General features: G+C 39.9%; 1 protein-coding gene across 7 annotated transcripts in view; it reads left to right on the forward strand.

The window, feature by feature from the left end:
* msi2a (musashi RNA-binding protein 2a) overlaps positions 1-23,837 on the forward strand; it is a 240,452-nt gene extending 216,615 nt beyond the window's left edge. For 3 of the 7 annotated variants that reach the window (XM_053515771.1, XM_053515772.1, XM_053515773.1), the window contains 4 exons: positions 6,253-6,432; positions 10,681-10,835; positions 14,016-14,092; positions 17,463-23,837. In XM_053515771.1, the coding sequence (XP_053371746.1) occupies positions 6,253-6,432; positions 10,681-10,835; positions 14,016-14,057 (377 nt within the window). In that variant the 3' untranslated portion in view covers positions 14,058-14,092; positions 17,463-23,837. The remainder of the gene's footprint in view (positions 1-6,252; positions 6,433-10,680; positions 10,836-14,015; positions 14,093-17,462) is intronic. The other 4 variants (XM_053515775.1, XM_053515777.1, XM_053515778.1 and 1 more) reach the window with 2 other exon arrangements.
* Positions 23,838-26,996: the final 3,159 nt, after the last annotated feature.

Raw genomic sequence — 26,996 nt, forward strand, 5'->3', positions numbered from 1 at the left:
AGCCAGATCCCTGGAATGCAAATCCGGATTTGATTCCTCTGACTTCTTCATACTTCAAAATTGACTCATACATGACGTCCTAAGCATTCTGAGACATTTGAGCAGCTAGAGATACGGATACTGTTAAGAAGGGAGTAAATCAGCAGTTAACACCCATTAGCCTCTGTCAGAACAAAATGACAAGACATTTAATATTAACTATTTGGGAAATGTCAGCACCGTCAGAATGACTCATAGAGGGGTCTTAATTACTCACCAGTTCATTTAGAAACAGCTTGTTTTTAATAGAAAAGTGAAGGCTAACTCTAGGCCTCTTCGTAAGTGAAAATGAAGTCGCTAATTGTCGCTGCTCTGAAATTCTAAGCTCATTAGGAAAGGCATCTGACAGGTTTATTGACATTTAGCCTGGAAGTGCAGTTAATGGCCACCAGGGATTTGAAGTAAAAAAAAAGTGTATATAATCATTGAAACACTGGTGTTAGGATTATCACATTCTACCCCTCATTTTGGCTCTATAGGGGTAAAATGTCTGGGGAGTACGCATTCGATCGACATGCAGTCCGAGTTTCTCATCTTCCTTTTATGCGAGAAAAACTCGGTTCTTTGCTCAGGAGGGGGAAAAAAAGTCCTGTGGCAGTGGTGTGGAATTCCTTCTCTGAAGCAGTGATGTGGCAAAGTGAAAATGAGAGAGCAGCATTTATTCACTCGAAGAGAGCCTCACACTTGATGGCAGTATGCAGAAAGACAGCGAGGGAGGGACAGACAGAATACCTGAAGACAGTTGAATTAGCAGTAGCCGATGGCTGGAGCTTGGTGACGGTAACCCTTCAAGGACTGGGCAAAAGGCAGAGAAAGGAGACGGGTGATAATTATCCACAGAAATGAACCTCGGTGAAACGATTCGCACTGCTGGACCCACCGTCCCGGTCGCCACGGCAACGCCGACCTACTCATTTGTTTTGTAGATGAGTAATTACATCCAATTAGACCGCAGGATTCAAAAAGAAATGCCGAAGAAGCGGTCTTTTGTTTCAGGCCGATGGCTCGAACGTTAATAATTAGATGATGAGAGGTGGAGTGGCTGGGTGGAAAAGATCTGCGTGCATTTATCCTGAACCATTGTTGTAAAATCACCAACACCTACCTGAACACCGGGATCTCTAAGCTTAGTGTTATATACGAGACTTGTTCTTAGGTGTGATGTACAATGAGACTTGGCTTTGTATAGAAGCTATTCTTGTAGCAGCATGGTGTTCTTAAGGCTTTAAACATCTATACTTTCAGAATATATTGTGTGAGGGCCGCGAGTTCTTGTAATCTAATCTAGTGTGTATGGCAGAAAGATAAAAAAAAAAAATGTGCAGAAATGACTCGGTCCAATAGATTACTTTGCTGTGTGGCTGTTTAGAAAAGTTTTATAGATTGTATATGAGATCTATAGATATCAAAGTGAACAGCTCCAAAGGGCTGGAATTAAGAACAGGTCAAAAGATACTAGGGATGGAAATCACAAGGGATTGCCCAATACGATAACAAGAAGACAAGACACCGATTTGCACCCCTACACTAAATTAAACAATGATGGGCACTGGTGGCTCAGTGGTAGGAGCTTCGCCTGCCATGCGAAAGGCCTGGGTTCGATTCCCAGCCAGTGCCCAAACCCCAGCCACTGAATGCAGTGCCGGTCCCAAGCCCGGATAAAATGAGAGGGTTGTGTCAGGAAGGGCTATCCAGGAAGGATATTCCGCTGTGGAACCCCTTGCTGGGAGCAGCCGAAAGACCAACAACTAAATTAAACAATGATACAAATTCCACACAAATCCTACAGTGAAAAATGGTGACGGTGGTACTGTAACAGCAACAATCAGAAGCTCTTCCCTGTGTTTCCTTTTTCCTTGTGCTTCATCCTGGAATGCTTAGGATAAATGTTGTTCCTTTATTTATTTATTTTTTTTTTTTTTATGACATCATGTTTGTTTTAGGGCTATACCTACACACACTCGCATTACAAGAATGAACACACCACAAACAGGCAACTTCATTACTCCAAACATAGAGCTCGTGTGATGATGCTGTAGTAGTTAGGATACAGTGTGGCAGCAGATGTCTGTGCAGCTCCAACGCACCATTTGATGTTTGTTCATTAGCATGCAGCAAATTTGCTCCCGCGCCGTACAAATAAACGCCTTTCTTTAATCCATACCCACTCCACCGCCGCAGCCTCTCCCAAAGGAAGCAGACAACACAATCAGTTCCGTCGTACACACCGCGGAGAGAAACATATGCTGTACCGGGGAAAGATCAGAGAGAGACCATTATTTCTCTAACTTTGATGTTAAAAGGAGGGGAAAAAAAGGCTCTTCTGCTCAATCGCACTTTGTTTCTCACCTTTGCCTGAAGTAAATCATTTGTATGCGCTGAAAAGAAAATTAGCGCGGGAAGATAACCGAGTGATTGCAGCACTCCCAGATGGTGTCTTTTTCTCGCTCCTGCCATCCACGGAAGAGCCACTTTCTTTCTCTTTTTTTTTTCTTTCTCGTGCAGGCCCATTTTTATTCATATCTTTTTACACTGATGGCACTATCATTAGAGGCAATCTACCTGAACAATAAAAGTCGTTTTGCCTGCCTTTATTAGATAAGACCTTCCCGGTTGCGAGGTGTCGCCAGCTGAGGGTTAATTGTCCGTGTCAGAGCAAACAAAGCCGCCATGTGTATTTGTTGTGCGTGCTGATGTCGTCCTTGTGTCCTGTCGCTTCCCTCTTCCCAAAACCACTCCGAATCCGATGCTGCCTTGAACAGATCGCGGCAGGAAGCCGACATTGTGTGCGCCTGGCAAGGCCTGAGCCTTGGATGGTGTTTTGGCTGTAGGGGGAGGGATGACGGTTCTTCTCTCACCCCTCCTCTCCTCATCCGTTTAGCTAATGGAGGAGATTGTGGTGAAGCCTTTTGTAAAGGTCGCCGCTTGTTTGTTATTAAAGATTCTAATTAGAGTGAGGAGAGGAAGCCGAGGAAGCTTGTCTAATTAGTGAGGAGCCCGGAACCCACTTTGAAACTCAAGGACGATGAGCTATTTGCATGCACGTATAAAATGGATTAAATAAAAGTCGTCTCTTTCACGCTCCATATTTTTTTTTCCCCCTCTTTTGTGTTTTTGTATTGTATTTGGGTTTGAAACAATTAAAGCAAAGCTGAAAGCATGCCTAGTTACCATGAAAGACATGCAGATAGAGAATAGTGAGGTGGTAGCAAGAGGGGCATGTGCCTTCTCGAGAGCTTTTTTTTTACCAGGCAGGGTTTTCCACTCAACAATTTTATTGCCTTCCCTGAGGTTATCATTTTCCCAAACCCCTGGTTAGGCATCATTCCACTCTCACTATTCACTAACAGATTTCCCACTTTTTTTAGGTTGGACACTTTTTTTTGGTGGGGGGTCACATACAGAGGAAAACGGAGAAACAGCTCTCGTTTATGTGGTCGAAGGGGATGGGGGTATTATTAAGGACATGCAGCTGTGTGGTACTGAGCAGATGTGTGCGTGTCAGGTGCCTGATGAAGGCACATAAAGGGGAAATGGAGACCGACAATAGGGCATAAGAAGTCTAGGATTTTTGTGTATGTGTATGAGTGTGTTGGAGAGAGAGAGAGCAGATGCGGACGTGGTGAGTCAGCAGCAGGAGCCGCAGTGGGCAGTGCAGGCTCCAAGGCTGCTGCAGTCCTATCACAGATGAGTCATTAGGAGACAGAGAAGGAGAGAGTAGTCTCTCTGCCCCCTGCTTGCAATCGGTTTAGGGACAGTGGCAATTGGGGAGAGCGGAAGATACTTGGGAGGCCTGCAGTTAGTTAATAAATAAAAAAAAAAAACACACTGTTAACAGAAAACGTACCGTCTATAGTATTCACTGTCCGTCTGGTTCGACGGATATCGTTTGATTTGATTCTGTAGTATATATGTGAATGATTATGTAAGTCGACATTCATCTAAGATTTATGGTAAACTGTGATGATTTCACAGCTGCTGTCTAAATCTTAGATTTGACGATGAAACACTAATGTTACTGGAAACTGCAACTCAATGGCAGCTAACTTTACTCATGCTAATGCCAGTAAAGCTTTATTGAGGTGCCCACGCGCTCGGAATACACATCTGAAAGCAACAAAGAAAGTGTAGGAGTCCGCAAACTTTTCGTGCAGCCAGTGACCTCTTTAAGTGTAAAACAAATTCCACCCCTTCCATAGACTTTTCCAACTATTTAAGCATCAGGCCCCTAATTTAAATATGTACCTATTATTATTACAGTAAGTGTATCTGTCTTTTACAGCGTCACATGGTGATATGTGCAGTTATTTATGTTTAGTTTTCTTTGGGTTCGGACCAGTCAAACAAGATTAGGTCTATAAAATAGATATTAAATAAATAGCTCTGCTATTTATGGACTTCACTTTATGAGCTGCTGGTCTACAAAGCCATTGTGTTCTATATAGACAATGAAAGTTCTGTTTTTAGTAGGGCCGGGACTCGATTAAAAAAAATAATCGAATTAATTAGAGGCTTTGTAATTAATTAATCGAAATTAATCGCATATAAATATTTGTCCTGAGAACAGTGAGAAGTAAGTTTTTTCATATGGATTTTTAGTATACCATTGAATAATGACTCTTCAACTCTATATGTTTAGCATTGAGGTGATACTTGAGGCTCGATGTGCTGCGGTGATATGCGAATTCCTTGTTGCATAGCTTGCACACAACCATGCTCCTATCGACGCCTCCATCCATTCATTTTTTTATAACAAAATTTGACATCCACAGGGCCAACCAAAGCGGTCTCATCAGCTTCTTTGTCCATGTGGTTTGTTTTTGTCTGAACGCTAGTTGGTGCTCCAGTTTAATCGGTCCGCCGAAACTCATCCAGTGAGAAACGTTCCGCGATGCAAAACTAAGTGCGATTAAAATGCGTAAAAAAAAACGCGTTATTTTGGTGTAATTAATTAATCTAAATTAACAGGTTAAAGTCCCGGCCCTAGTTTTTAGATTATTAAACATGTTCTGAAGGACAGAAGGTACTATTCATAAGTTTCTTTTTATTTATTTATTTTTTTTTTTTTTTAAGCAAAATTGTTGAAATTTATGCTAAGTTTGTGAACAAAGAATAAATAGGTTGTGCTGATGTCCCTCGGCTCCGTATTGGTCGGTATTGCCCTTAAAGGAGCTCGTCATAGTTGGAGGTTTGTCTGATTCCTTTAAATAGCAAACGTATTTCAGTAAACAGATGATCCAGGCACGGCGCCATCCTTAGACTTGACACTGTAATATGAAGCAGGCACATTACCCATAAGGAAGTTGCGGTGGAATCTATGGATACTGTTACTGACGCTGTTATCTGCACTAGCGAGGTGATGTTTGGGCTCTTTGTACTCAGACGAGTAGTCATAGTAAAAGACTATGAATTAGCTGCTAAGCTGGAAAGACGTGCGAGTGCTGCCTGTGGCTTTCAAAACCAAATCTCCGTCTCAGGTAATTCTGACAAACTTAAAACGTCAGCTCAGACTAGTCAGTGATGCTCTCTGGTGCGTTGATAATCTACCGTCTGACTGAAAGGAAGGCGGTCTCGTGATGTGATGAGTGTGTTGCTGTGTGCTGTTGACCCTCCCTAAACGGTTTCGCCCAGCAGGCTTGAATGTGGCCTTCTTTATCTTACAGAGAACGTAATGAGTAGAGCCGCGCGTTTAGTCGAAAAGGGTTTGAAAATCGATTCTTGAAATTGTGTGTGAATGCAATATGTTTCTTTCTCTCAAAAAGGCAGCGACAGATCACACAAAAGGGGACTATTCAAGAGAATGAGGACCAGTTTTCAGCAAAGATCTGTTTCTCCACATCATCGTCTGGATTAATCTGAAGGTTATTTGTGTAGACTAGCCTAGTTTCCTGGTGATTACGTCCATGTCTGGCTGTGGTTACTTTTTCTAATCACTTGTAGCAGGTAGCCAATGGAGCCTTCTCTCACTTCGTTTTAGTCGTGCAGTGTATTTTTAAACATTGGAATCTGGATGTAGAACGAGCAGGTAGCACCTAGAGCCATGTAGACATCTCAGCCACTCTCACGAGCGCCCGCAAAACATACACACCTTGCCTACATGACTGTGTACAATGAAAGAGTTTTTTTTTTTCCGCCAAAATAATGGCGTCCCACCCCTCACCGCTTAACCGCCTTCCTTCTTCCCCTCCCCCCATCCTGTACTGTATCTCCCAGGCTTTCCCGATTATGGGTTTTATTCCGCGCCCAGTGACCAGCGGGGGGCGCCCTGCTCCTTTGCCGACTATGGCTCCCTGGGGCCTCAGGCAGCTCAGATGCTGCAAAGCGAGCACGCCACGTCCGCCTGCAACTCTCCCCTGCAGCACCTTCACAGCCCGGATCAGTTTAAGAGCCCAGGTTTGTATGGCGCGTTTCTGTACTAGCCCTTTGCTGCCTCTTCATTTGGTCTTTTTTTTTTTTTTTTTGGTCTCTTCTCCCCTTTTTTTGGTTTTGCTTTGATTTTCCTACCTTTCAGTCATATTTTGCACTAGCAAGGCACCTTGTTTATTATTTTGGTGATCGCTTAAAAAAATAAATAAATGTTTTACAGTACATGAACACCTGCATCTGATCATTTGCCCTGAGATGCACTGCATGCAGCGTTCTCTTTTTATTTAAAGTATAAGTTTTTTTTATTTCTCCCTTTAAGAGGTCTTTAATTTTGCGTGTTGTAGCTCCATTCTTTGTTGTTGTTTTTTTGCACGAAGGTACATGGGGATGCATGCACAGATCGTAAGCATGCCGAGATGGATGACTCAGTCACTTTTCTTTTCCCCTATATTTATCATTAGCACACATACTTATGCATCTACTGAAGTAGCATGGCACGCTGATTTCAAAACCTGGATGATTCCAGACTCAAACATATTTGTTTGTAGAATTGTAAATAAGGATGTGTTGAGTAGCAGTATAATAAAACCGAGTCATTTTCCATTCGGCATTTCCACCGAATGTCATTTCATATGAATTGTTAAAATAACTGCGAGAAACTGAGCTAATTCATTTCCTGTCACTTCATGTGGCGCATTAACGCGGCAAGTCACCTTCACCTGAGAGTCTTCTGATTCGACTTCTTAACACAAGTGTCCTGGAACATCCTCGCAGTGTGATGTCTCGCTTTGTGTGATCCTGTAAGCTTGTGTGTCCTTAACGTCATCTTACTTTTTAAAATGTCCTTAAGATTCATTGAAGTTTAAAATAGATGAGTTTTGACTGTAGCGAGTTTCTTCTGAAGGAGCAGAGGATAATTTTAGAGCCCTCTGCTGCCATAAGTGCCTGTACAGACACTGATGAGCTTCTGTTCCTCTTCTACCCGGATTTCGAATAAGCAGTTCTTTTTTAAACTGTCGCTATAACCCTGAATCCTGATACCAAAACGTGGCGACATCAATTCAAATTCTAGTTGCGAAGTCATTAGCGCCGCGGAAGACTCACGGCGAGTCAAGGCTCATTGGTTGGCCATTTTCAGAAGGCCCTCCGTGGGCCTCCTTGCCTCCGCCATCTTGAGCACTGCAAGCTTGACCACGTTCCGCTCCGGTGAAGTGCTGCGTGCCATCGCCTGTCTGCGGCGGTCATAATGATCGCCTTGGTGGCAGCTCAGGCCAGGTGGTGCTGGGCCCACCATTCGCTTCGCCCTGCCTCGCCGATCTTGCCTCATTTGCTTTGGCAGCCGACAAGGAAAGCCATCCTAGTCCCTGTGCTTTACACTGAAGATTACACAGATCTCCTGGTTTGGACTTGGGCCCAGCCTGGGTACATTTTCTCAGCTTCAACGGCACCTCAGGGGGAGGCACTCTGTACGCCGCACCAGTGCCATGTAGTACCGAAACTCACTGCTGTACTTACTGTAGTCAGATCTCACCTGGACCTAGCAGGACCCCTTTCTAAGGAATTCCTAAACATCTGCACTTTGTTTCTTTCACACTGTGCCTGTTCTTGCTTGCTGGTTGTTTTTCTCTCCCTCAGCTCGTTTCTCAGGTGGATATAATTGATACTTCGGCTTTTTTATGTATATATTTATCTTTGCAACAGTGGCTTCCAAAGCAGTTAGATGCATTTCTGTCTCCGGTTTTCCGCAATATATGACGGTAATATCGCTTTTAATATAGGTCAAGAACACGGAAAGATAAATTTCTATTGGATTAAGGCGATGTCTGCGATGTCTCCTGTATCTTTGATTTTGTTGCTGCAGCAACCATCAATGCATCGTGGGGCTTTTAGGGGTCACGCCGACACGCTTTGTCCCAATCCGTGTTAGATTAAAGAATAAAACACATGACAGACATGGTGTTCTAAAAAACTAAACAAAAAAAATACAATGTGTTCATCTGATCCGGTGGAGTAACAGTTACCACCATGATACCAAAGCGTTTCTCAAATGATTATCTGTTAAGGACAGACACGTAACCCTTTTTTTTTTTTTTTTTTTAATCATGTTCTCTCATGACGTTAGTAAGGCAGACAATGTACCGTCGCTCATCACTGGTGTAACATCAGAAATGTTAGAGCTTTATCTCTGACACTGGAGACTCCTTCCAGAAATGTTATACAAACACCTCTTCAGACTTCAGACACGTCACTGTGTCTTTGGTTACATGCACGATTTATTTGTTAAGTCTGTGTGTCATATAATAGATGGAAAAGGGAAAATACCTTTAAAGGAAGGAAGTTGGAGGTCAGGACTAGCTCTTTGTGCTCGCTCTGGTGTTTGCCCCCTTCCCCTGCCGACTAGTACCACTTTGTCATCCTGCAGGAAAAGACAAAGGTTTTTTTTTTTATATATATATATATATATATATATATATAAATTAAAGCCCTAACTCTGAACACCAGTGCAGGACACATGAGTCACCTGTACCTTAAAAACTGCCACGTAATCACAAGCCCCAGTTTAATTAGGACGGTGCCGCTGAGCTACCAGTCAAAGCCAATAAGTGTAACTCATGTTTGCCTATTAAAGTTAATAGCAGGAGCAGTCTAGCCTGGGGGTTTAAGTTGAAACATAAATCCTCCTGCTTGCGTGCGCACACACACACACACACACTGAGCACTTGCCTCAACAGAATCCACCAATTACGAGAAATGAGGATTACTGTTGAAAGTGAAAATGGCTGTAATTGCTTAATAAGCAGGACTATTAGAACGTGTCCTGTTTAGATAAGTCCAGTGTAGCTACTCGTAAGGAAGGCCTGGAGATACGCGTTAGTCTTCCTCACACACACTCTCTCTCTCTGTCTCTCTCCTCCTCATTAGCTATCTCCGAGCAGGCCAGGTACAGTAGCCTGAACTGAGTCATTTTGAGTGCGCGTACGTGCGTTTTCTGAAGATGAGATTAAACATTTCCTTTTGACGTACGGACGAGGCAAAGAGGATTTGTCTTTGGACCGGAAAAGGCAGAATTGTCTGCTTTCTCCAAAGTGATCCATGACTCAGACCCTGCATGTTAGTCAGCGCAACGGTGTGTCATCCCGGAGTTGGCAGGGCTCTGTTGCGACGGTAGCAGCGGAGGCGATTATTTTTATTTTGGTTTTTTTGAAGTGTGCCTTGTGCTTATAATGATGATCCTTCCCCGGTCAGTTGTCTTAATTGTTTTGACCAGATTGCACGGTTGTAATGATGAGCCTAATGATATTGGCAAGGTGATCTGCGGAATGGTGGGAGCTGACCAGCGAATCATCTATCTTCAAATGCGTTGCTTAGTTTCAGTCTGCTGTTACAGTCTGTTAGATGCGGAGAACAAGCCAGAAAACTATAACACGCCCGGTTAATATTCTGCTCTTTATAAGTAGCTCAGAGCAAGTTTTTTTTTTTTTTTTTTGTATGCATTATTTTTGTATAATCCTGGAAAACAGCATCTGTTTAATTCTAACACATTTCAAGCTCGCATCAAACAGAGACTTGTTTATTCTAATGATCTTGCAGTAATCTATCACCTTGTAATCAGTACTCGCACTCTCAACTGACCTCCCGCTCACACTAGACACCCTACTGCTTTTATTTAATTTAGACAAATTCCAAGTTTAACGACGGTGTGTTAATTGGACGAGGCATTGTTTGGTAAACACCGTCTCTTGTGTGGTCTTTAAAAGTCCTGAAAAGTCGGGGTACTTGAAGTGTGTGAGCCATGCTCTCAGCAGAGAACAGCTTGACTGCATGCTGAATTCATCGTGTGACTGCATGCTAAATATTCTTGTGCATGACTTAGCTCGAAGTTGTGAGATTTTTTTTTTTTCTTTTTCTTTTCCCGTATGGCATGTGCATACGTGAGAATATGATTTCAGCTAATTACTCCTGGTGCCCCTTACTACTTATAAGAAATACATACATCATTTTGACGAGACTGTAAGAGCCATTTCAGGTAATTGGTAAGCATTTCCGTGCCACTCTCTTTGCTGGTGTTGCAGCTTTACTGTTCCCAATTGTTTAATATCCTGAACATTAATATAGATGTACAAGTCCAATATCATATTCTCGCCACGTATAACTGCGGATATTCCAACCTCCAGTCGATCACAATTTGTTTCACCGTTGGTGCATATCACACTTGACACAGCCCTGAGGACACCTGCCTCAACGTTGTGTACTGGCGTGTTTATTCTCGCTCAGGTGCTAATCCAGCTCGGCCTGGAGCCTTCCCGGGGGCCAACAGTCCAGGACCTGTAGCTGATCTGTATGGCCCGACTAGTCAGGAATCGGCCGTGGGGAACTACATCAGTGCTGCTAGTCCTCAGCCTGGCTCTGGCTTCAGCCATGGGATTGCTGTGAGTATTACACACGTTGAATCTCACCCCATCTGCACGTTATCTACTCTGAAAATGCATGCTCTATCTCTGTCTCTTTTTATTTCCGGTATGTTGAAGTGTTATTCTGGTCTTAGGCTCGAAGTTTAATTGTATTCTTTCGAAGGAACATTCTGGCCCTAAATTTAATTTAACCAAAAATTAATTTAATAAGTAAAAACATAAAAAAACAAACTTAATAAAAGTTCATGTCACTTAGATTTGAACTCTAAAACCGCATAATCAAGCGTATTCAGGAACACTTAATGCCTTAAAGTTCTTGTAGGAGAACATTATTATTATTATTATTAGTATTATTATTAGTATTATTGTACCGTGTAGTTTTATTGGCTGATTGACTAACTTGCGTTAAGGAGAATTGAGTGAATTAAAATTTTCATCCAAATCTAGGCTTTTAATGTGAGCCTTTTTGTTGTTAATGCAGACGAGGGCGTGTGTCGAATGAATCGCCACTGTATGCATGCTTTAAAAAAAATTAAATGAAAAAAAAAAAACATTCATGTACATATGAATCAGGAGCTTTTCAAATCAATCAGGAAATTTAAGAAGGAGACAAGCATCACAAACATATTGAGAGGAGGAAAAAGAAAAAGAAAAAACAGCCTGCACGACTAGAAATGAGTAAATCGAATTCCAATGTCTGTGTAACAAGCAGTTGCTTTTGACACCATATCTAAACAAAAGCACTGCGCTGCACAAAAGTTGCTTTAATTGGCTTTTTGCTGGCAGAAGCGCAGATTCCTCCTCTGAATGTCACAGATGTCAGCGCCTATTTCTGAATCGCTGCAGCTCTCAATTTGGAGGGAAAAGGGGGAGAAAAAAAAAACGAAAGGATGCATTTGTAATGAAGTGCCAAATTGAAATTCAATTATTCACACGCTCAGTCTCGCACAACTAAGTGTCTTAACCTGCTCAACAGCAGATATGTGCTTTCTGACAAGGTGTATAACGTCAGTCATCCCGGGCCTCGCCTTCCCCGCCTTGGAGAACGGAACAGAGTTTTTTGTCACTCGCTATTATATTTGCCGAACAATGATAATTATAAGACAGTTATCAAGTAATTATCCTCACTCCGAGGATCACTTCTGCGTCGAGGCTAGAAACCCTTCTCCTTTTTTATATATATATATTTTTTGGCTTGTAGTTCAAGCGCACAAGTCACATTAAGAATATTAGCGACGGTTATGAAAAAAAAAAAAAAACTCAAAGAGATTAAATGGCTTGAACTTCTACTCTGTTAAGCACCCAGCATGCCTTGGAAACCGAACTGCATGCCACAGATCCATGGGTTTATTTATGCGCGGTAGCGTTTAAAGGGGATGCATCTGCGCACAGATTTGCCCAGAGATGAGAGGTTAATGTGTAACGGTGCAGTTTCAGGTTGAGTTAGTTCCTCTGAGGGTGTTATCGGAGTTGAAGGCTTCGGCCGAGAGCGGATGATGCGTCTGAGCAGCGCATTAGCGCGGCAAATGATGCAGAAGGCAAAATGCTCCTCTCTGTTTATTTCTGCGACATGTGTCAACAATTAGCCACACCGCGGAACTGTAGGGGCCGCAACCCGGCAAATGATTCCGCATTTGCTGCTTTATTACCCTGTATTACTGGCCCTGGAGGGTCCTCGGCACGCTAGAGTTAAGCACTGGACTCCAAATAAGCTGGCGAAGAGCTTTATCATTAGAGGCTGAAATGAATCAACTGTTTTAAAGTAGACCCTTATCTGAGCAACACTGAAATAAACACATGATGCGATGTGAATTTAATGCTATAAGCTGTTGTACTTCGCTAAGAAAAAAACGTTAGTGGGAGTTGGGAGCGAACACTTCCCTCCAAGTCTGCCTGATTAGAGAGACTCAAAGCTGCCTGCCAGAGCAGACTTTGATTTATTCATATGGATTAAACCTCTTTCTGAAGCGCTTCCTTCATGATCACAATAGGCCGATGACAGGCATGATAAGAGTCTGTGTTTTTTTTCCCCCCTCTATAAAAAGACGTGTTGACAGTTTGCCGTTTTGCCCCCTAAATCTGCCGCGTGGGCGGTTCGCTTCACAGACGCAATCAGGAAATCAGACGGTGTCGGGGATTTGCATATGGAGGGCGAAATTGATCGTCTCGAGACCGAAGAGAGACCAGGGTGGACGTTTCATCATTTTGGAGGGTGTTTGAAATATTCAAGTTATCCTGCTAGCATGAATGAGAGCCAGCGCATGTCAAACAAAAATAAACAGTTTAATGTTAGAATCGAAAAAAGCTCTGTAGTGACCTGGAGAGCTAATCAAGCTACGCCAGGCATTTGGTTGTTTTTTTTTTTTTACTCTCAAAGAAATCCTTCACCTGAAACAGTTCAATTAAGGACCGGTTAGCATGGCCCAGCGAAAAAACTAGCACAGGCTGATTCATATAATACTAGCTGGTCAGTTTTGTCTTTAGCGTTAACCAATATTAGCGAGCACTATGTTGCATTTTTGAACTCGAAATCAACCGTTTGTGATAAATGACTACATCTATATGATTAACATAATGTTCACGTATGCAGAAATATTATTACAAAGTAATGTTTTACACTGAGTTTCCCTTTACCCAACCATGTTATCCAATAATTACCAATAAAACCAGTAAGTAACATGAAGAAAACAAGCTAACAATTTTATAGGTTGACATTTATTTAAATGATGTAATACACTTGCATTGCTGAATTGCAATAAATTCTGTATAAATGACAGCGTGTTACTGACTGTTGCTGCACTTTTGCACTCCAGGTATAAATACTGGTTGGACCGTGATCGCTGTAGGCTTTATTTTACCGAGTCGTGGTATGAGCATTGATAAATAATCAAGCTGATAATCATTCTGTGCATGAAAAAGTGACTAACACTCATTTAAAATGATATTTATGGTGTATTGATTGTGAGTTTCATTCAAACTAATGTGCATCATAAAGAAAACCATAATTTAAAATAGTCTACATTTTATTTTGTATTGGTTATGATAAGGTAAGGCTTTCATGTGATTTTGTTTTCAAAATTGAGGAAACAGCTCAATGTTTCTGACTCACTCATGCTGTGGATGAAGATGTGCTTACTTCTTTTTTTTTTTTTCTTCTCGTAATACTTACTGACATTCACACTAACTGTATACTTTTAGGGCCCCTTGATTGCGACGGCTTTTACAAACGGATACCATTGAAACCTAACAGGTGGTCGGTCGCCATCTCAGTGGAGGTATTGTGTTTCTTTTATATTGCTCAGTGGTGCTTTGTATTCATCAGTTTGTCAGCCTTTACGGACTTATTTCAGTCCTAATTTCTCCTCCACCTGTTCTCGCTTTTATGGAACTATTCATGCTTCATACGTTTAAGCTTGAATGTTAGACTCGAAGTTAAACGCATGCTATGGCAGAACAGTCGTCGTCTTCCACTTGACTATTTTTCTTTCAGTAGTTTTCATGCATTCCATTACTAGAAGTTTGAGTTAGAAGGTATGTTGTTGCTTCATCCTCAGGACATTTTCATGTGCGAGATGTGTGTAATTTGTGTTTTCTTTTTTCTTTATTTATTTTCCCCGCAAATGGCAACAGTTGAACATCTGAACAAGGTATAAATGCAAGAGCAACTAGAAACAAAGCCAGATAAAGGTAGAAATGGTCTATACCATTAGTATAAGTATATATACTTTAAATATAAATATTACAGGCTGTACATTTAGCTGTTAGGATAAATATTGCTTTTTTTTTTATGAATGCAGAATGTTAGAACATAAGGTGCTAAGAACAAGCAATCTTGCTTGGAAAAACAGTAATACATATGTATGGTAGTCTGGGAAATCCAGTCGGATGTCTCTATGGCTGAGTTTTCATAAAAAGAGTCAAACTTTTAATTTAGCTGTCTAATCAGCCAATCACATGGCAATACAATGTAAAAAATATCATGAACGTACAGTACAAGTGAAGAATCAAACATCAGAATAAAGAAAAAGGAAAAGACCACGTCCACGAATCCACTACTGTCAGGAGTCCACTGTGAGCCAAGAACAGGAACATTTTATTTGTATAGCACTTTAGAACATCATTGCTGAAAAGCAGCTTTACAGAGTCAAAAGAAAATGATACAAATTTGTGGAAGCTCAGGCAGAATGTAGGACATTCCAGTCCTGAACTATTGAGAGACGGGAGTCACAAGTCCTCCCAGAACAGCTGTCTGCATCATCCGAGGGCAGGACTGTCTTCATGGTGAAGTAAAATCACCTGGTCTTTTTGCAGTCTTCAGTTGACCAGGTCCAGTGCACTTTGATAAGCCTAAGAGTTTTGTTTTTGGCTGTCAGGAGTGGAGCCCAATGTGGAGCCCAATGTGGTCTCCAAGGTTTGATGAGTTGTGCATTCTGAGATGCTTTTCTGCTCACCACAGTTGTAAGGAATGCCTCTTGGAGTTACCGCAAACTTCCCACTAGTTCAAACCAGTCTGGTCATTCTCCTGTGTGTTTTTTGTTTTTTTACATCATTCTATGTAAAAGAGAGTCTGTTTTGTGTGCAATTTCCAGCCATTTCTGAAATACTCAAACTAGAACATCTTGACCAACAACCATGATACAGTTAATGTTGCAGAGATCATTCTGATGTGAAACCTCTTGACCTCTAGCTTCATGATTCACTGCCATATGATTAGCTGATTATATAAGTGCATAAATGAGCAGATGTGCAGGTATTCCTACTGAAGTGCACACCTCAGCCTTAACCATTAAAACCGCATGCTTAATACTGTGTAGGTTCTCCTTGTGCCACAAAAACAGCTCTGAGCATGGACTGTAAAAGACTATAAATGTGTGCAGCAAGACATTAACTACAGATCCTTAAAGGCAGTTGCATAGGGGTACATAGGGATCTAGGGTACATAGATCTGTCTCGTTTGTCCGAGAGACACCCAAGTCAACACCTTAAACTGTTCCTCAAACCTTTCCTGGACAGTTTTGTCAGTGTGGCATGGTGTATTATCCTGCTGAAAGAGGCCAGTACCATTAGGGAATACTGCTGTCATGAAGTGGTGTACTAGGCTTGCAACAACGTTCAGTAAGGTGGTATGCGTCATCCATATGAAAGCCAGAATCCAAGGTTTCCCAGCAGAACGTTTCCCAGAACCTTACATTGTCTTCAACAACGTGGCTTTTTCCCACAGTGCATCCTGGTTCCATCTCTCTATTACCCTTTTTCTCTGTTACCCAATAATTTGTAGAATGCATTATGAAAAGAAAGTAGGGCAGCAAAGGCTGTGTAATGCCCTGGACAAGGTTCTGCGAAACGGCACGCTTTGGGTCATGGCATTCATTTGGATGTTACTTTGAAAAGTACCACCTATGGCACATAGCAAGCGCACCACATTATGCCCGTGGTGTATCCTGATAGTGCCCCTTTTTTCAGCAGGATAATACATCCTGCAAAACTGGGAAGAAATTGGTCCTGAGTGGTTTAAGGAACAGGACACAGAGTTTGAGGTGGCTCAGAAATTGCCCAGATTTCCATCTGATCAAGCATCTGTGGGGTCTGCTAGACCACCGAGTCAGATTCATGGATGCCCCACCTCACAACTTACAGAGCTACAACTGTATTTTATTGGTGCCAGATACCAAAGCACATCTTGTAAAGTCTTGATGGGTTTGTAAAGTCGTGCAGTGTTTTGGTTGCAGAAGAGGAGAACTACACAATATTAGGCAGGAGGACTTGGCTGATCAGTGTGTATAGTACTTGACAATGTACAGTAAAGGGTTTCCTCAGGCAACCACACTCTTACTAAGTTTCATTTGTGACAAGTCCTGCTATAAGGTTCTGTCTAATTACTGATTTTAGCTACAACCTTTTCAGTAATTAAGCCCTGTCAGTGCTAGCGGACCAAACTATTTTATTTTACACAATATAGAATTCTCTATTAAGAATTGATGTAAAGATCTCATAATTTTAGCGTTATTCAGGTGTCCATATATCAGTATTAGCGCTCTGGGTATCCCATTGCTTTGCTCTCATGGATCTGAAATGTTCACATCTGTGGAGCGTTGAGTCAGATCCCAGACTGAGCGCGCAGTAGTCTGCCCAGGCCTGTCCATTTCAATCACTTCCACATCACTGCGCTTGTCTACAAAAATAGTGTTCGAGAAAAAGTCGAGGAATCTGTTGGTTTACTTCGTCTCCACTAATAAAACAGTTATGGACAAAGGTTTAAGCTGACAGTCTTGCCCGTCTGTATAGCAAGAGCATGCGTCTTATTGAGAAAATAGTTACTCACAACAATAATTTCACTACAATGAGCCATTCTATCATCTGCATGGAAAGTAGAGACACACAGGAAGGCTAGTAAAGGGATGGTTGTTTATAGCTGCTATAATAGTGATAACAGGATTTAGCTTGTCTAAACCAGACTATAAATGGATAAGAGATGAGTGTTATTAATTAACAAATAAAATATTGCTACGGTAAAAGAAGTCAAACACTTTGGGTCATGCTGTTATGAGAAAAATAATTAACATTGTTGTTTACTTTTGCATATCAGCATGGTTTTTAATAGTAATGTGGTGATGTAACTTAGGACTGTCTGTTTTACTTCCTCAGTGTAAACCTGGAGGTCCTGGGAAGACGGGCCGAAGTTTCTAACTGGTCGTGTACAGTTGATGACGTGAGACTTCAAGCACTGCAGCATCCCATTGATAAAGGGACAGGGGGTGGCACCATGAAGAAGAAAAGAACAAAGGATATTTTAAGCTCATAATATTAATAATAATAATAATAATAATAATAATAATAACTGCTGTACCATAACCCCCACCACCCTCTTGTATAACCACGTAACTTTTATTTGTTCTGTATGGCATTTTAATTCTCTTTCATTTTTTTTCTTTCGCTTTTAGTTGGTTGTGTAGTAGTTTAAAAGAAAAAAAAAAGGTTTGCTTGGTTTGTGATCATTTAATTTTTTTTTTCCTACTTCTCTTCATGTGAATTTTTTTCTTTCAGCATTTTGGAAAAGTGTAGTTTCTGTGTTTACTGGCCATGTCTGAATTACCTTTGGTACTAATTGTTGTAAAGCTCCGATTTTATCGTGTCCTATTTGCACAAAAACAGTTAACGATCCAGCTTTACAGCTATGAGAGAACGTTTTGAGCGGGGGGGAGAAAGGGGGGAAAAACACGGAAGAGTAAGTGAATTTAATCAATCTTAGTAGCTGTTTTTAATTCTTGTGATGTCTCATTGTCGATCATAATTACCTATTTTTGGGCAATACAAAGAGGACTCCAATATTTTTATGGTCCTTTTTTTTATAAGTGTTGTTTTTGTCGTTTAGGGGAGAAAAAAAAGAGGAAAGAAATGTATACTATGGCATTTTTCAGATGAAGACATTGTGAAATTCAGATTTAAGAGTTAAAAAAAAAAAGTAACTGTAAATATTATTCCAGTCATTGCATATAACCTACTCAGAAAGGGGGAAGGGGGGGGGGGAGGGGGAGAAAAGTACATATTTTTCTGACCGTGTATTAAAAAGAAATTGTTCCAGGGTGTGAATAAGCAAAAAGGAAAATATAGGTCTTAACAGATTATTATTATCTAGGTGTCGCGCAAATACAGTAACATACCCCGGTGATGAATCGGATCTATCGGATAACTGTTTGTTTTTTTCTTTTTTTCTGCTTGCTGTGTAAATACTCGAGCTGAATAATTTTCCAAGTGTCATACCAGCATATTTACAAACCGGTGACTACAGGGCACTGCTCACGGTCGGAGAAACATGACGTTTGGTGGAGGTTTTTTTTTTTTTTATCTCCACGCTGGAGATTCAAGCTTGAACTTTTGAGAAAGAACAATGTTTCAATCCAAAGCACACTGTAGGTAGTGTTAAAGAGATTTTACTCTGTGTGACCTGACACTTTTATACTCCTGACAAAGAATGAAAAAAAAGGGGGGAAAAAAGAAGAAAAAAAAAAAAAGATGACTATGTTACTTGGTGTTGTTGTTTGTCCTGTACACTTGGTTCCACCTGATTTTGGAACTCAGTATCTGACCTGTACATTACAGATGGGCATGTGCTGATCATTTGGTTATACTGTTTCTCACAATATTGCCGTCGTGCAGGTTGCCAGTAAACGCGCTTACGCAGACTTTGGTCTGTTCAGGAGGTAACTTTGAGAACGTAAAGATCTTCTAAGGGTGCTTATTTTAGACATATGTTTGAGGGAGCATAAACACGTTCTCGAAGAAATCTGTGGCACGAGTAAAAAAATTTTACTACGTTGTCACTTTAGAAAAAAAATGATGTTTTGCAGATAAATGGAATCCTTGAGAGGGATATTATGGTTTTAATCGCGATATAATTGAATATCAGCACATGCCTGGTCACGGCTTGTTCTTTTTAAATGAATGGAGAAGGCAAACCTTTTATACCATACCTCAGTGCTGTGAGTTTAACAGTGGAAATGTGTAGAAGAAAAAAAAGAATTTTAAAAATCGTAATTTATTTTATCAGCGAGTTAACAGGCAAACCATGCTGAGCTGAGTATAAGGCTAAATCATTGCACTGTGACCAGTGGAAAAGCCCTCTGACCGCTTCCTTTTTGCACATGTCGAATGCTCCTTGACAGGGTTTCGTGTATGAAGACTCCGTATGAATGTCACTGCGAGGCGAGCAAAAAGAAAAGCAGTCTCTAGGCCTCGGAGCTCAGATCTCATTTTCATGGCCGTAGCTGGCATCAAATCAAAAGAAAAAAAAAATCTATATATTGTTGTATTTTAGAAACAGCTGATAGAAGACACTGAATATGTTCGTGCAGAGAACCAGAGCTGCTGTGCTGACTTTTTTTTTTTTTTTTTTTTTTTTTCTTTCTTGTATAAAGGACATGTTGGGTTTTGGTCAGAGATATAATGTTTTAATGAAATGACTTTAAAGTGTGGCTTGTTGAAGGTGATGATTTGATCGATGTATATTTGTACATTTGTCTCTTGTTTCCTGCTGCAAATGTATACTACAGTACATTTTATTTTTAGTTTGTTTTTGGTTCTTTTTATTTTCGGTTTGACTTTTTTGTTTGTTTGTTTGTTTGTTTCATTTTTTGATGTACACCGACGCTCCGAATAACCAGGTGAAGCAAAATGCTGGATGCTTTTTACACGATCTGGAGATACGATCAAGTAATAATTTAAACAAACTGAAAAAAAAGATGACTATTGTATTGTTCAAATGTACAAGAAAAAAAATGAAATACAAAACTTAAAAAAAAAAAAAAGGAAAAATGTTCCTTTACTGATTTCAATTTTGAATCGCGGGGGGGGAAGGGGTTTTTCTATCTCTCATGTCTGTCGTTGTTGATGTAGTAGTGAACATAATAATTATACTTCAGTGTACTGTGTACTCGGATTCTCTCTCTCTCTCGTTTCCCATCACCACACCCAAGCCTCAGTTCATCACGCTAGTAAGCAGGCATGTGCTGAAATCCATCTTTTATATAAATATATATATATAAATAATATACACACAAATTTATTGTGGATGCATCAAAATAATGTAATATCTATATCTAGCGTATTTTTTGATCATCAATGCTTTTGTAAAAGTAAAAGAATGTGAATACATTTGAAGGAAGCGAGCCGTCAGTCTAAATGATGAGTGATTTTTTTTTTCCTCAACGTCTTCGCTTTTTTTTTTTTTTTTTTTTCACGAGAGTCTGGTAATAAATGAAATGACGAAACATGAAGCAATTGCTGCAACATGAAAGTCTTACCCATCAGCACATGCCTAGTATCCAGTAGGGTGTTTAAAAAAAAAAAAAAAAGAAAAGAAAAAAAATCCATGTATTGTAACAATGTGCTGTCTCTGTAGTGCTGTCCGTGTACTGCTGTGTCACGTTCCCACCTTCTCTCTGTTTTTACTAATTAATAGATGCTGTATAGACTCAGTAGTTTGTATTAGGATCAAACTTTCTCAAACTTCATCTTTTACCTGCTCCATTTGCCCGCGTGGTTTCCGCCTAACACAAACTTTCAAAAACACACCTCTATAAAAAAATAAATGCAAAATGCAGGAGAAGTAAAAATGTAAAAATAAAAATAACGCATCACTTGGACCCATACTACAGATTGTTTTTCAGCAGGATGCTGTCTTAGATCCTAATGCACAAGTCTTAGTTTGGGATTGTAGTTATAATTATGAAGATTTTAAATTGTATAATTAAGCAGGGAGAACTCAGTGGAAAGTTTAATTTGGAAAATGAATCACGTAATTAATTATAATTACAGTACTAGTAAGAAATTACCTGATTTTGATGTTTGTGCACTTTAGAAAGTGACACAAGCCTACGCCATTAAACTAAACTTGTGCTTTTTTGTGTGTGTTGTACTGTATATACACTACTGCTCAAAAAAAAAAAAGATTTGGGATCACTTACAAATTTTCTTTGTTTTTTTAAGAAAAACACATTTTCATGCGATTCATAAACAATTTCATCCATTTTACAAACAATTAAAGTTAGAATTCTGACTGTAATGAAGCGGCCAGCACGTTCTCCGGATCCGAACCCTATTGAGCCACTGTGGGAGCAGCCTGGCCGTACGGTACAGAGGAAGACTCCATCATCAAGCTGATTCATCTTGGGGGAGACGCTCCAGGACACATGGGTAATTGATGCAAAAGGTGTGTGTTTTTTTTTTTTTTTATGTTTTAAGTTTAAATAACACCTTCATTTCCATCAAAATCATTATTTCTAACTCTGACAATGTCAGCATGTCTTGTTCCTTTTTTTCCCTCTATATTTTTTTATTCAGACTTATTTTTTATGTGTTTCCTTGAAAAACAATAAAATTCTAAAAAATCCCCAAACTGATCCCAAACTTTTGAGCAGTAGTGAATATATATTACAAACTCAATTGATGGTTTTATGGAATATGTTACTACCTAGAACTCGACACACAGTGGACACGAGAAAAACGGATAAAATGGGATTGTCTAAGCCGCGACATACGTACACCCTATAAAACTGTAGCCTGATCATTATCCGTTATGTTGCTTAGCAACCAAAGATCACCTTTTCCAGACTACTTTGTGCGGCAAAAGAATTGTTTACAGTAATTTATTAAACAATGTATTTTGGGATCTGCATAAGAACACCTTTATCCCTGATAAAATCACCACCGCATCCGCTCTTATGGCTATATTTCATAACATGGGCCAAAGACTTAGTAAATATAGTGCATAAATTTATTGTTGTTGTTCACTGATTCAGTCTCAACCTAAGCACCTACAGGCAAGTGTGTATCAAAAACGACAGGGAGAATAAATCGATGTCACTGGTGTCAGTGTTGTCCTGAGATTATTCCTCCTCTCAAATCATTTTTGCTCAGTGGTGGTCCGTTCCTATCGATGCACAGGGTTGAGGATCGCTGACAAACTGCACTGCAACAGATAATCTATATAAAGGGATATCATAAACCTGAAAAATAGGTGCTTATTAAACATGATAAACTGGCTAGTAAGAGGACAAGAGTTTTTTTTTTTTCTTTCTAGGTAAAACAGTATAAAAGGTGTACGCTTGGGGGAAAAAAACAGATGCAGGAAATAATACAAGGTGGTATAAACACAGCAGAGATCTGAGAACATCCCTTCTGGTCACCAGCCTAGGAAGCTCTGCAAACCAGTATGGACAGAAATATCACCCTGGTTTCAGGAGCACACAGATCATTGTTGACTAAAAAGATGGTTTTACACAGATGAGTGCCGTTATGAACAACTTAACCCATCGTGATAAACTTCAAAAAGAACCGTGATTTCTGCCATATATGTTAAACCATCACATCAACCATCTTAACTTTAACTGTTAAACAGAAAGTTTTTTTTTAAACCAGTTTATTATTGATTTTAGATGATGTGGCGCTGGGTTACATTAGAGCATTACAAATGAAACTTGTGTTTTGAGTTGAAGCAGAAACTACCGTCCAAGCTGTCCTGTTCACACCTGCTGAAGTGGTATAAATTCATTTCCATCTTCTTGAACATGTCAGCAATTTAACAGAAAATAATAATAGGTTACGGCGAATAGGTGAACGCTTCTGCACCAGCTTCTTATTAGTTTGTTTATTTATTTGCATTTAGACCTGAATGAAGTTTTAGTTATTCCACTAGTGTAGAAGTCGAAACTTTTTTTTTTTTAACTCCTGTTTGAAACATACTCTCTTATTACTATTATTTTTTTCCATCTCCCCCATTTTTTACTAAACCGATTGTTCGTCGCAAATCATTGAGAACACCGCAGGCTTCAATTTAGGCAATTATGGAATCTGATTCTACATAACGGGATGAAGTGTTGACGGTTAACCAGTGAGCAAGTCTTTTTTTTTTTTTTTTTTTTTTTTTTGAGTGGCCCCAACTGGATTACATATTTTTTTTAAGTCTGAAAAGTAGGCATGTGCTGATTCATCTCCTTTTTTTTTTTCTTCCGTATTTTAAATGAAAATGCAATGCTACAATTCTGTTTATTCATTTAAAAGACTTATTTATCATTGTAGGAAAATGTGATATTGACACGTGCCAAGTACTAAAGCGAGCATATCCTGCTGTCACAGCTGTACAGTCACAGCCCACACACTTCAGGCTTCCTCTTCACTTTGCGATCTCCTTGAAGAAAAGAAAGCCTTTTCTTTCCCTTCCTCCTGCCTTGACACATGCCTGTGTTCAGATGTTAACAACATTTTAACAGCAAGAAACTGACATCTGAAAGCATCTTTCAGGTCCTCTTGTACGGCTTGCTCAAGCCCTGGTGTTTAAAAATAAATAATAAATAAATACAAAAAATAAAAATTTAAAAAAAGCTTAAAAAATCATAACATTTATGGGGTGGGGTTATCTCATGCCTCAGATGTAAAAAGTCTACTTTTATATTTGTATTTTCAAATATTAATAATATGAAGAATAAAAAAAGATGTTTCTGAAAGGTTAAGAAATAAATGTGTCTGGAAAAAAAATAAAAGTTAAATGAAATGTTTCTGCTTCCTTCATTTTTTCATTTTTTTAATGAATCTAGTAGTTTGAGGTCCTAATTCTTATGGCTAAATGCAAATGTCCATATACTGTATATGCTATGGGAAGGTGAGAAGGGGTGGCCCTAGTCATGTGTGTGCACTTTTGCACTATGATGGGTTAGTACCAAATCTAGAGTGTCCCTGTCCTTGCGCCCTAAGCTTCTGGGAGAGGTTCCATAGCGCCCTCTGTGACCCTACACCAGATGAGCAGTACCTAAAACGCTGTGATACACAATAATTTTAAACCCTATCCTACCTTCTGTGAATGGCAGCAACATTAACTGTATGCTGAGTTAAAGCTCCATAATTCACTGTGGTTGGAGTTATACAGGTAGTTCCTGACTTATGAACATTCGAGTTACAAATATTGTATGTGTGTGCGTGTGGAAGTTTGTGAGAAATGAGTCGGACTCACTGGTTTCAATGAACAGTCCGGGAGCACGATGATAGAAAATGTCTGTCCTAAAACTGTCCTAATGGTGAATAATCCTAATTTCGGAAAATCCTCAACGAGACAGAGTTCACAGTCCAATACAGTGGAAAACAGCTTTGAGACAAAATGGTCTTCAGGATTTTTGGCCACATAATGGCAATTTAGGAAAGGGGACAGAGATTTAGTCAAGTGGATTGGTATGCTTTACATTGTATATTTGTGTCAGAGGCATATAAGAGAGTCTCTCTGTCAGACTTAAGAAGAAATCAGACATACGAACGTGCTCCTGGAACGGAACTTGTTCATAAGTCGGGGACTACCTGTATTGGGTTTTTCTTGAACTGGTCTCTTTCTAGTCAAGACTGTACGGAATATATCTTGTATAATTTAGTATACATACAGTTTAATTTTATTTAAAAATCTAGTCAGGGTCAAAAATAAATAAATGGTTAAAATTCACTCACTTAGATTATCAGTGGTGCCTAATGTCCTTTAATTGGTCAAGCTCACGGCATCTCAATGTCCTTTAATTGGTCAAGCTCACGGCATCTCAATGTCCTGTTAATCATGATCATTGCCCACAGCTGGTAGCTTTTCTGTCCCAAAAATAAACATCGTTTTGTTTCACAGCAGTCATTAGTCTAAAAAGCACCTAGTACATTGGGAAAGTCCAAGGATCTCGGTGGAGATTTGAGAGAGAGGATGGTCGATTTAAACATTTAGATTTAAACGATTTAAACGACGATTTAAAGTCAGGAACGTCTCTTAGAGCCATTTCAAAATCAGTTTAAATTACTGTAACTAAGTGCAAAGTACTGAGTGTGTTTGGATAAGTAAAGAAGAGGCATTCAACCTCAAGAACACTGTAGCAACTTTTAAGCATGGTGCTGGTAGCATCAGGCTTTGGGGCTGTTTGGCTGCGGGGGGAACTAGTGCTTTGCACGACATAGATGGAATAATCAAGGAGGAGGACTTTCAGGATTGGTGCAATCATCAGGTAGACAGTGACAAAGTGAGTGTTGCAACAAGACTATTAACTCCAAACACAACAAACTCATACAACCGCAACAAATGTCTGCACTTAAACTGTGAATGTAAGAAGTTAAAAATTTTTTTTAACCATACCTTACAGTAAACCTAATTTTTAAACTTACACTTAATTAAGCAGTCATCAAACACACGTCAGTGAGTCACTTTAAAAACCTAAAACCTACAAAAAAATGGTTTCACAGAGAGCTTCTTTTACTTTGTTTCATTTAAATAAAAACAACAGGAACATGCCTTAATTATGTCCCTGATTGATGTGCATTTATCTACGTTTGTTCATAACAAATCTGTGAAAATCTTTAAGGTCTTTAAAATTTACTTTAGAATGAAACTTTGAGCTCATGTTTCAAACACTTTCATGTTTTCGGGTTTGGTTTTGCTGATAGCGAGCGGTGTCAGTGGGATGGGATTTAGCCCTCACATCATTTATCTCTACCTAAAGACAAGTGATGCAGCAGGGCTTTAGTGCTTTACTCTGTCCTCTTCATCTCATGTACAGTAGATTTTTAACTAGCCGTGTCTCTGCTGAAACCCCGTATAACTGAGCTTTTTTGCTCACCGCAGATGTAAACAGTGGTTACTTGAGTTATCATAGCCTTCCTTTTAGCTTAAATCATGCATCCATGATTATAGTCATCCTGTTAGTTGCTGTGGACAATATGTCAAAAAAAAAGAGGAGGGGCTGCTACAGGGTTACCAGCAAGCAGCCATTATGTTTGTGATGGATCCTTCCTCGGCACAGTAGTCAACATGATGCATGTGTAGTGCAAATATCAGAAATCCTCCGAATTTTTTTTAAACACTGTGTAGAATTATTGGCCACTTCATTACACACAGCAGCCTTGTTAGTCTACCAGAGACTACGGCTCACGTTTCCCTCCTGTACAGTGTAGTATTCATGGGCTATCCTTCATTTGTGGCAGTTTTTGTTCTCAAGGGTGTTTAACTTTTTTTTTTTTGGTTGAGAAAAGAATTTAATTAAACATCTTAGAGGCTTAAATGGCAGCGGTGTCAGCATGGTGTGTGAACTGTGGCTCTCTCAGTTCCTCAGCCTCAAATACATACACTCTAGTTTTCAACTAACGATGTTTGAGTCAAAAAGCATCCGCACTTCATTGTCTTTACTTCTTCATCAGGGCTGGTTTCAGGGGACCAAACCGACGAGATCAGAACTACAGGGAGGAAGCTTTAACACCTCAAAACCAAGTTTTTGTAGAGTGTCGACAGTGTAGGCAGAAGTATGTAGACGTGCATCAACATGGGAGATCAAGACGCCCTCGGATATCAGTCCTCTACGTTTAATCCAAAGTTTAGTCTTCAGCTCTTCAATGAGTGCCTCACTGTAATGAGCACTCATGATTGTTGAACCTTTTCTCTGATAATGTTCCAATACTGGCGATTGAGGATGTTTTCGTTCTATACTCTGCTGTTTATTCTCAGGCTCGTAGTGATAAATCTGTGTCTCGTCACCAGTAAAAAAAAATAAAAAATTTAACCTTCCTTAGAGTATCGCTCAACATTTTGTCTGCAGATATCCAAATGCTTCTGTTTATGCTCTTCGGTGAGTTGTTTCGGCACCAGGTACACCCTCAGACCACAAAAAAATAAAA

Source organism: Clarias gariepinus, chromosome 17 (assembly GCF_024256425.1).
Source record: "Clarias gariepinus isolate MV-2021 ecotype Netherlands chromosome 17, CGAR_prim_01v2, whole genome shotgun sequence".
In the NCBI taxonomy this organism is placed as follows: domain Eukaryota; kingdom Metazoa; phylum Chordata; class Actinopteri; order Siluriformes; family Clariidae; genus Clarias; species Clarias gariepinus.